This window comes from Dacryopinax primogenitus (genome assembly GCF_000292625.1).
Source record: "Dacryopinax primogenitus strain DJM-731 SS1 chromosome Unknown DACRYscaffold_6, whole genome shotgun sequence".
Taxonomy (NCBI): Eukaryota; Fungi; Basidiomycota; class Dacrymycetes; order Dacrymycetales; family Dacrymycetaceae; genus Dacryopinax; species Dacryopinax primogenitus.
The window spans coordinates 1,048,419-1,059,641 of NW_024467203.1; the positions used below are offsets into that span (position 1 = coordinate 1,048,419).

Genomic DNA, 11,223 nt, shown 5'->3' on the forward strand with positions numbered 1-11,223 from the left:
AGGACCCGGTTCTCCGCGTTCTTGGTCTGCAGCGCCGTCTCCAACTCGCGGACCTTGTCCTTGAGCTTGGCGACCTCGGCCTCCAGCACCTCCCTCTCCTCGACCTTCCTTGCGCGGCTCCGTTGAGCTGCGAGTCTGTTCTGCTCGCGCTTGGATACCACGCGGTGGACTTCGGTGCAGGGCGAGCCCTCCGCATCCGAATCCACACCGTCCACCTCAGACGCGGTGCGCTTCACACCTGCCACGGGCGCAGGTGCAATAGGACACGGAGGCGCGGGTGCGACGGGGGTCAGCTCCCGCGCCTTGCCCTTGCCGGTGACCTCATTGGACGTATCCATTTCGGGCAGAGCGACAGTAACAGGGACGGGGGAGGCAGGGAAACCGGCAGCTGGGTACTTGAAGCCGGAGAGGAAGGCGAGCTCGGCTTCGGAAAAGCCGCAGGAGGAATTAGAGGATGGGAAGGCGCAAGTGTTGGAGAAAAAGTTGGAGAAATCGAGGTTTTGAGGCGCATACATAGTTGGGAAAGCAAAGTTATCGACGAGTGTTTGCGTGGTAGAAGATAGCGGGGAGGCGGGACAAACGCTCGAGGCGGGTCCGGCCGAGTTCTCGTTCGATGCAGAGTCGGACGGGAACCACGCGGGGACGTTAAGATTCGTCAAATTGGGGAACATTGGGGACGCGTCTTGACCGAGACGCTGCGCGTACTCAGATGCGAGACTCTCAAAGGACTGATTGAAATCGGCAGTTGGCACGCTGTATGCGGGTGCCGGAATACGGGGGACGAGTGAGCCGTCGTTGTTGTTACCAGTGACTGCTGGGGTTTGTGGGGTGTTGATATCGTTGGTGTACTCCATCATGGCGGCATAGGTGGGTGGGGTGTTCCCGACCTCGAAAAGGCCGAGAGAATTGGTTGTGACTGCGGACCGTGAAACATTTGTGATAGAACCGTTTTCGGAGTAAGTATTGACAGGGTTTATGCTGTTGATTGACTGATACGGGGGTGGTGGGTTATCTACTGGCAACTTGGGTGCGAGTTGGACCTCGGGAAGGCCATTGGCTCTTGGGGTGGGGACAGAGGTTTTTGTTAGGGGCTGAATTGCTGCTGAGTAGACCGATCGAGGGGACGACCGGTAACTGCAGAGGGCAGGGCACGTCAGTATGGATATCTTCGGGCCGAGGGCGGGAGCGAAAGGCGCCGTCATCATACGTAGGCCGTGGCCAGGACGCAGCTGGGGTACTCGTCGTGAAGGGATGAGACCGTTAGCCGACAAGCACACGCAGGCGCAGGGGAGGCTAGTTCCGCTCGGCCAGCGAATGGCTAGCCGAGGGTTGCAAGTACAGGTGAGAAACTTGTGCTCACAGTTGGTGGCTGGTGGTTGGGTAACTCGACAGAGCGAACTAAGCGCTATGCGAGTTGTTTAAGGTGAGTAACTCTCTGTCGCTGCTGACGCTGACGACGAGCGAGATGAGACAACTGGGCGTCGGACGTATGCTGCCAGTGAGGTGCGCTGAGAGTGGTGGGCACTGAGCAAGAGGGGGGGGAAAGATGACTTGGCCGCGTATGTGTGCGACTTATGAACGACATTACCCTCACACGGAAGCAGTGCGCGGTCGGACCATGCCCCTGGACCCCGCATGTCCGTCCCCGACCGGATTTGCACACATGCAACAAACGCCCGTCTCAAACCCTGTGCCCTCACTAAAACGACGTTATCCGTCCCCTTATCGTCCCCTCCTGACATTTAAAATCAACTAATAATGGCACACCAAGAAGTGTCAGGGGTCCCCCATTCAAGAAATCCAGCGAATAATACACATCCACGCGCACTCTGACTCCGTTCTCCCGCCCAAAGCTGACGCGCTTCGAGTCACCGCCCTCATCAACACCTTATCCCGCGGCCTCGTTGCTGTGCCGTAGACATTTCCGGTCACGTCCCTCTCTCCGCAGCTTGCGTGGCCCCCCCTGAGGGGTCCGTGCACCAGTCTGGAAAGTGCTTTCTCCCTCTCCGCACGTCCCTAGCGAACAAATCTACGTTGCCCTCCACAACTGGTACGTGGCCTCTTACACACCCCTCTCCGCGTCTCGTTAACAACCAGGCACATTCCCCACTCTTCCTTAGCGCAACTCCTTCAATTTGCTGTGCTCCCCGAAGGGGTAAGTGCGTTCCCGCCGGATGAGTGACGTGAGTCGACGTGTCCTCGCTGTGATTGGTCCGGCCTCTCGGGCACCACCAGAACCACAATGAATAGGGACCCCTGAAGCATAACGAATGATGGCTGAAAACAAAGCGGTATTATTCCATTAATTACTCAACACGTAGTATGATGTAATGCTAAACTGGGCCGTGACGTGAGCCTACACTACGAATACAACAGTGTAACGTCCTTGTCAAGTCATACGCCGATGCAAGCAAATTTAGTAACTAACTATTTGGACCCCATGAAAATACCAGAATTTATTTTGACAAAACATAGAGTGAAGAGCTGTTTTACACTACGTTCTCCCGCCCCATTCCAGCAAGCTGGACCGCTGAGGGATACCGCCCTAAAACATATACACTACACCGTCTGTAAGCTGGCGCCGTCCTTCAACGGCGACTCGTTTTCCTGTGTCAGTTTCGCACTTCGAACAGACACATAACCACGCGGAGGTGAGAAAGGAGAAAGCAAGAGCACAGCGTCGGTAGTTATATACGTCGGACTCGTATCGCGTTGGGATATGGGAGGAAAAGAATGAAAGCAAGAGAGGAAAAAAATCGAGTTCTTCTGAACAGGATACTGTGATATTTTACAGGGTAGACTTATCAGACCATTCATTGATTGGAAGGACGGCTCGGGTGGCGGGTATCAAAAAGCCAGTGTTACAGATTGCCAACAGTTGAGGAAGGCGAGAAATGTCGCATCGAATGTTGCCCAGGCTTCATTTGACAAGACTAGTACGCTTCGGTCAACAACCCTCGCTCGTCCACCGGTTCAGACTTGATGTACACGTCCGTTCCGCACCCTGCACCGGCAGCACCATTGGTACCATGCGAGTGAGCGTGGGCGTGGACGTGCTCAACATTCTTGCGTTTCTGCGGCCTAGTGTCAGAGAGAGGATGTGTGTCCGATTCGGGAGCGGGACGCTTTCGGTGCAATGCATGTTCGAGTTGGTGATCCATCGCAGGAGTTCGCTTGGCTCCAAAAGGGGACGGCGAGGCGACAGTTTCACGTTGTGTGCTGGAGGTGGGAGAGCCAACCGTCTGCTTCCTGCTCCGTTGGAGGGCGATATCGCCTTCCGTGCGGGGCAGCGCTCCGGTCCGACTTGAACTTTGCTCCTTCGGACGCGCACCTCTCACCGCGGGTGGGGGCTCCACCTTGGGCACGGAGACAATTTGAAGCAGCATGCGAGTGAAGACGTCGCTCCTGAGATTCTGAACATTCGCGCCCACCCAGAGGTCCCACTTGAGAGCAGTACCGATGATTTGTTCCGCCTGCACCAAGTCGCCAGGCTCAAGCCCGGTGACGCGTGCCCAGGCACGAAGAGAGTATATTTTCTCTCCGAGAAATTTGGAGGCGAGAACAAGTGCACCCACGAGCGTGCGGCGCGGGCAGGTGAGTGGGGAAGCTTGATAATGCGTCAGAGGAGTACCGCGGACCACGGCATGAGCGGCCTGTTGGCGCTGGACCATGGCCAAGGTAATGTGGGGGCGAAGGGCTACAATGTAGCACGCCGCGACTTTGAGCTGGGAGGAAGAGACGTCTGTGCGACGCAGGAGCTCGCGGATCCAGGCACGGATCGGGAGCTCTGCGGTGAGCGAGACGCGCTCGACGACGTCGTCGAGCGGTTGGTCGTTAAGCTTGTTTGGCACGGACAAGACGTCTCCGACGAGCGTCTTTTCGTACGTGTTCTCCGGTTCCGGAGAGTGCGCAAGGCTGATCTTTCCTGCCCAAGCAGACGAGGGTAAATCGGGAGAGTCTGCAAGTTGGGATTGGACGTCCTCCAACCAAAGGCGGATGCCAGCGACCTTATTCTCCACTGCTGGCGCATGTGGAAGCACCGGGGCGGGGGGGTTCGACTGATTGTCACTGCGACTGTCGCTCGCTTGCGATGCCTGGGAAATCTGACAGATATCCTGCGCTTTCTCGATCGGATCCGGCCTCGGCTTGGAATTTCCAGTTCCGGGACGGGAACCGGCTCCGGCCTTGCTGGTACCAACATCGTTCGCACTGTCCACTTCGACCTCAAGCTCCCAGGCGAGATGGTACATCTTCCTGATCACACGCGCCACTTCGGCTGCACGTACGACACGCTCGTTCAACCCCCGCCTCTCTCCGGAACAAGAATCCGACTCACCGATAAGGTCCGCGAGTTCCTTCTGCGTCTGACGCGCCGCTGCGCTCGCTGCAGCCTCAGCCAACCCCCACAAGGCATCTTGTTGATCCATAGTGGACTGGCGTTCGGGTTGTTTACTCAACACGCGGGGAGACATGTACATCTCCTCCATGGCAAAGCGCGTCCGGAGGGCGAGCTCCGCCGCGCGAGGGGTAGGCGGGACGTCAGTCGGGTCAGGGCGGGACGTATCCCGTGAGGGCAGGTAGATTGCCTCTGTTTCGCGCGCATATATGCGACTCGGACCGGCGGTTATACCGTCTTCCGGACTTTCCACCAAAATGTTGCGACTTGACCCGTGTCGCGTAGAACGGGGGGACGAGGAGCCTGGGATGCAAGACGCTTCCAGGTCAGCTTCGGGTTGGGGAGAGGCGGAAGCCTCGGTTTCCTCGTGTTCGTCCACAATCATCGCCTCGAGCACACTCTCAAGCGCTTTCCTCCTTCTCTCGCCCGGGGCCTCGACATGCTCTTGTGCTTCTTCAACCGCCATCATCGCCTCGAGAACATTCTCGAGCGCATTTCTCCTTGTCTCACGCGGTGAAATGAGCTCTGCCTGGAGATTTTCATCCTTCTCCTTCGGCCTCTCCTCTTCATCTTTCTCGCCCTTCGCGTCTTGAATCTTAGTTATAACATTTTTTTGGGTTTTCTTTTCGCCCTGTTCTTCAGAGGTCGCGTCGCTGCCTTTCAGCAGTAGGGTGGGGTAGTACCCTACAGCCGAGGATTCGATTCCGACGGTGGTTTCAAGAGTCAACGTCGTACTTCCGCCACGCTCGTGCCGCCTACTAACGGGAAGGGTGGATGGTGACATTTAGATGACTGGAGGGGGATCGGAGGCGACGGAAATGATTGGATGGGTTCGGGGAGAGAGGTTGGAGATAGAGTGATTTGAGCTGATACGAGTGGAAAACAGCCAAAAGAAATCGGAAATTGAAGAGTGGTGTTGGATAGAGTTGGGATAGGGAGTGATGTGGTCGGTAGACGAAAGGTGTTGGAGATGAGTCTTAGAGTTGGAGCTGGTAGAGCGACACGGATTGCTCGGATTCGGGTTGAACTCGATGATAAAAGCGCGGCAGATCTGGTTTGGGAGTCGAGCTCGAAGTAGAGTCGACAGTAGTAGTAGTAGTAGCAGATAGTAAAGCAGTAGGTGGGAGGGTTGGATAATCAGATCGCGGCTGGGGCCTCCAGGGCGGTGACGAGTAGGTGTGCATTATTGATTGTTCCGTAGAATTCAGCATTTGCGGGCATAAGAGTAGTAAGACAAGCGGGCATGGAGAGCATATTGGGCATAGTTTGAAGGCTTGCTATGGGGTCGAGGACGAGCATTGTTGCTCTGCCTTTTTCCTCGAGGAGAGGGAGGGAAGAGTTGCCCAAAGAGTTTCCTTGTCTAGACGCGGGTCAGGGAAAACGAATGCTACAGGGTTGAGGTTATGTAGCCTTGCCAGTCAACCAACAAGGTGCGGCGACTTGTTGACAGTTTCCCAAGAGGAGGAGGGGAAAGAGGGGGAGGGATAAGGAGAAAGAGCAGTGAATAACCGAAGAGGGAGGTGTGTTAGGTGGAAAGAGAGGGGGGGGAGTTGACACACCAGGATACGAGGGAAGACTCATCCCACCAATCCCGGGGGGGGGTCCCATCTGCGTAAATGCTCTGGTGACTCAACGGGTGGGTCCCTTCTCTGTTCCCCTCTCTTGCGGGCGGGTGGCGATGCCATCACTCAATTTGCCTCCGAACGCGCATGAATTCCACCCTGCCGGGGCTCGGCGTGAAGCGGCGTGATATGACACATCAGGCTTCTCTCATGCGCTGGCAACAGGCTCCTTCACGCGGCCCGGGGTCCTACACCGCCCAACCGCGCAGACCGCAATTGGGTCACGTCCGAATATCACAATTACATCCTCTTCGTTTCACTAGCTTCGACGCGATTCTCCAAATTCACTTTAGATACAGCACCCGTGAATGGCCTCACATCGGGCCAGCGCAGTTCAGTACTTCAGCCGGCCGTTCCCCTGCCCACTACAATCATCTGGCTCGCAACCTGTCGCAGTCGAATAACGACAGCACTGACGCTTAGCAACAAACAATCCGGGCTCGGGCAGTACTTCGGGAATGCATATCCTAGATTGTTCTGCGAAGGGCAGATAACCAACTGATCGCATAAACGTATTGTCTGCTGTGACCAAACGCAGACGGGCCCGATCGCGAGACCCATGCGAGACCCACGTGTTTGTAGAGCCGCTAATTAAATCCTGGCGGCCTGCCATGCTTTCGCCATGAGGCCTGTTTCCGCGGATCCTTTGGAAGACGGAATCGGCCTCACACGTGTGGATGCCACACTTGTCCGAGTCATGTTTGCTTCCGTCAAGATTTCCTTGTAGATGCACGTTTCGCCGCTGATGACCGGAAGCTTGAGAGTCACGCCTCAAAAAAGGCGTTACTCCTGCACACCAGCGGCCAGCCGGACATGTCTAGTCATTTATCTGCCCGTCGCACACTTACTATTCCAAGGAGAGACAACATTGCCTGCCAATCGTAGATCGCACATAATAGTAACATGAATATTGAGCCTATTCCCAGAGATCGGCACTGTCGGGGCAGTGGAAGGTTAGTACCAAAGAATCTCGACATCGTAGAGTCACATTGCAAAATCAGCACACCGCATCCGGAAGTAGATGTCTCGATATATGCCATTCGTCCTGGTGGATCAGCGTGACTAGTGGCTTCCATCAGAAGTGTGTGGGCCTAGTATGACTCTTTCCTTCAACAGACATGGGCGTCTGTGAAGGGATACAGATCTTGGGACTTAAGCGCTGCTGAGAATGTGTGCCGCTTCAGTTGAAGGCAACACGGATCTGCCCTGCAGGAAACACGCCGTTTGTTACATGTATCCAGCCAGCGTTAGGTACGTACATGTACATTGAGGGAGCTGCTGATACAAAGAGGCGACGGGTTGGACATGAGACGAACGAGAGTTTGAGATAATCAGGCCCTCTGCGCCGCAGGGATCCTCGCGAATCCGAGAATATCCGTCACTGTCATGTCCCTGTCAGCTTGCATCCAACCAGTCACGTAATGACACGCACTCACCTCATCAGAGCACCATCATTTCCCATCGGAAATGCCCCCGACAAACCGCGGCCGATGTCCCAAACCGTATTACTTCCCGGAGTTGTCTTCCTCCGCATGCGAGATACCGCACGGTTGACCGCCGCGCCTCTGCGTTTGGCGGCGACGCTAGCGCAATAACTTTGCTGGCAAATGCAAGAGCGAGCAAGATATGGCCTATACGCAGTTGCATGTTCGATGTTCGATGGGGATCGTAGTCGATGGCGGGGTGGATTCCAACCGAGTCAGGCATTGCTTATGTAGCGCTTGATCCTACCGATAAGGTATGGAGGTCCATGTTCACAGCGTTCATCCAAATAGAAGATCTTGTATCATCATATCTTCCAGCTTCAACGTTCAGTCGGTTTGCGTGATGGAGCTGGAGATGGATGGTTGGAGAGGGCCAGGGGGGCTACACGAGAGCACGTCGCCGCGGAACCTCGCTGGGACTGGTCCCGAGAATACATACCAGATCGCGATGTTGGCTGCCAGCTATTCACATCTCTAGGAATGGGGTTGTCGTGGGATGAATGCAGGCCAGAAAGCACTGGGCTATGGCGTCGGTCAACCGGTTTAGAATAGACTGTTCCGCGGGAACTGCACAGGACGTTCGGCATGTGACTAATCTGCCCGCTGGTATCTTACACTACATACTACGATCTTCATGACTCAGCAATTTCGGCCTTCTCCACATGAGCCCGTACCTTTGCACAGATTGATCGAAAGTATCTGGTATTTGGATGGAGCGAGGAAAATATTTCTAGGATAATCGACCTGTCTCATAAGGGGACACGTCCGGCTGGGTCGATCGCTGCGAGCAAGATAACAACATATCTCAGCACGGGAAATAAAGTCGGATGAGATTTTCTCTCGAAGCTCTCAATTTTGAATGAAAGAGTCACACGGCTTAGCTGACGATCGGTTGAAGAACACTGTACAGCCTCAACTCTATGCAATGTGTGATCATTATTGAATCCACTCCTCTTGCTACTCAAACATGTAGCAATTCCACACAAATGAAATGAAACCCACTATACATGACCCGGAAAGAAAAAGGTCCATATATCCTTTCAAGTCACGGCACTGCTTCTTGGGGGTAAGGTCCGGGAAGTTACAATATCCGACCAGAGAAATACGGCTCTTTGAACAGTAAGCTTCTGTGGCTGCAACACAATACGGTAGACACTCACTCGTTACGGTATACGCTCTAAGAGCAAACCGGTGTTCATCGCATGGAATCGCAGGGCTCGCCGTTACACCATGCATCAATTGTAGAAGTGATAATAGACGTGAGATCCTGCGGCAATGCTAGCGTTGCGCTGGCTACGGCTATGATAGTGATGAAAAACCGCATGACGATGTAGGCTGGTTTCGAGGACAAGGATGGCGACGACAAGGTGTTCAAGTGGCTCCCTTGTTCAATGTGCTTGAATGGCTCGCTTCGCTTGTTGTTATTGGACGTACCGCTCCGTCGCGGTCATTTATATATTCTTTCCATCGTTGATGGGGCTTCGAAGCGGGCATTTGGAATGATCGAAAGTCCTAGGAACGGGATCTTGGGCCAAATCGTTACTGTTTCGGCTCGGTGCCTGGAATGCTGGTCCGCCGAGGTCCTGCGGAGCTGCTCCGGAAAGGTGCCAGAACCGATCGATTGTCCGAAACTTTTCAGCAGCCCCATAATGCGCTTCCTCGTACCACTCCGCGAGGTGATTCCATTCGTGTAACGGGTATGCGGACGTGCGAACTAACCGCTCGGTTGGGCCAGACCAATGAACAGATCGCCCGTGAGATTGGTATAACCGCTGTGAACAGATGACAGTGAAAATGATTGGAAAAGGCCTACAAATAGGCTTCCGAAGACAGTGATGCTCTCTCCGGAATGTGAAGGCCCCGCAGAGCCGCATAAAGGGGAGAGAAATGTCTGGGTATTCCGGCCACATCATAATTGAAAGACAACGGATTTATGGATCCAGTGCTTGGACAACGATCTGAGCTAGTCAGCGGGATAGTCGAGGACAATGCCAATTGATAAGCAGTGAGGTGGCACAAGCTTGCAAGCTCAGGACAGCCGGCGACTAGCAGAGCATGGAGATCACAAAGATAGGTAGGTTAACTGCATTGGCCTAAGTTTACCACCAAGTCCGCTGAGGTCCATATGTCATAAAACTTGTTGAGTGATTAACCGGTAGACCGTAGTGCTAGCAATGATGCCGGTGTTATGCATGGGGAGCAAACGGAGCCCCGCGCAAACGACCGAAACAGCTCGATGGTCAGCAACCCTTCGGGCCTTCGAAAGGATGCAATTAATTTGCCGGTCTCCTGGGTCCATGTCCGGGCAGCAAATTCGTTCCCTGACTGCGGAGACGGCCACCGTAGCTCGTGGGAATATGTTGATAAAACAAGTTTCACCAATTAGACAGCGGAGGAAATAGTTAGCAAAAAACCTTGGGTAATACGAGCCTGCTTACTTCATTGCCTGGTCATTCAGACAGTAGCAGATTGCATCAAATTCTAAATTTAGGAAATGAAGGGGAACAGGGCTTGGTAGTATTTAGCCGGAAGAAATTTTGCAACCCGGAGATAAATTCCGGCTCCGATTCAGTCTTTAACTCAGGCAGTTTTGGGTATAACACTGGCGGTCTCTGTTGCTGGTAACCTGAATTGGCTTACTAACAAGTTGATAACTGAGTTAAGCCTATGGTAAATCTTAAACATTTTTTTTCAGATTTCTCCTGCATGCTGATTGACCTCAGGCAGCAAGAATGAGATACTTAATAACCTGCTGACACATCCTGACTCCTTCATTACACCTGTGAATACTGGTGCTCCAGCTGAGACTGTTGGCTTCTGAATAACTGGTGCTAATGTAGCTGAAGTCTCTGCCAATAGGCCACAATCTCAGAATCTAGAGGTTCAACCTATGCTTAATCTCTATAAAAGCTCATGAGGTAAGCCCAACACCCCTTCTTTCAGCAAGGTTCTCATTGTCAGGGCACCAGCTCATTGCTTGGTCAAGAGACATGACTAAGCCTTTATGACATGGAAGTAGCTGGTATACCTTGGCATGTGCTGGAACCTGCTGGAAGGATTGGATGGTCAGGTGACCTGCTGTGCATGGCTGTGCATGACCTCATATGACCTCATCCTTGGTCATATGACCTGATCACCTGACTAGGCTGAGTAAGCAAGATGTTCTAGCAGGTTCCACCACAGAGGTATAAATATAAGGCCTACTCTGCCTGGGACTGTCTCTTCAGACTTGGTCTCTTAGGATCTGTCAGGGCACCAGCTCATTGCTTGGTCAAGAGACATGACTAAGCCTTTATGACATGGAAGTAGCTGGTATACCTTGGCATGTGCTGGAACCTGCTGGAAGGATTGGATGGTCAGGTGACCTGCTGTGCATGGCTGTGCATGACCTCATATGACCTCATCCTTGGTCATATGACCTGATCACCTGACTAGGCTGAGTAAGCAAGATGTTCTAGCAGGTTCCACCACAGAGGTATAAATATAAGGCCTACTCTGCCCGGGACTGTCTCTTCAGACTTGGTCTCTTAGGATCATCCACAGGTACCTATACTGTAGATAGGTCTTAGTCATCAGGTCTACTCCACTTCCTTGTTGCCTGCTTAGACTCTTGGCACTCTTAGGTGAGCAGACTTAGTCAGCCTGTGTTGCCCTAACAGAAGACCAAGTCTCCAAGTGACAACCTCTGCTTCACCACTCCACCTCTACTCTTACGTGCCTT

At 53.5% G+C, this 11,223-nt stretch overlaps 2 protein-coding genes across 2 annotated transcripts in view; both read right to left on the bottom strand.

Annotated features, from left to right (window-relative positions):
* Positions 1-857, bottom strand: part of DACRYDRAFT_15139 (uncharacterized protein) — a gene marked incomplete at both ends in the record, with an annotated part of 2,200 nt that extends 1,343 nt beyond the window's left edge. Inside the window, one exon of the mRNA XM_040771076.1 lies at positions 6-857. Within this exon, the coding sequence (XP_040630170.1) occupies positions 6-857 (852 nt within the window). The remainder of the gene's footprint in view (positions 1-5) is intronic.
* A 1,487-nt stretch (positions 858-2,344) lies between these two features.
* Positions 2,345-5,912, bottom strand: DACRYDRAFT_21499 (uncharacterized protein). Its single transcript, XM_040772421.1, has one exon. It carries the CDS (start codon positions 5,178-5,180, stop codon positions 2,934-2,936), a length of 2,247 nt encoding a protein of 748 aa, XP_040630171.1. The 5' UTR covers positions 5,181-5,912; the 3' UTR covers positions 2,345-2,933.
* Positions 5,913-11,223: the final 5,311 nt, after the last annotated feature.

Bases quoted from the DNA above. Each gene is read 5' to 3' on its own strand.
- DACRYDRAFT_21499 (XM_040772421.1), bottom strand. From the start codon at position 5,180: ATGTCACCATCCACCCTTCCCGTTAGTAGGCGGCACGAGCGTGGCGGA.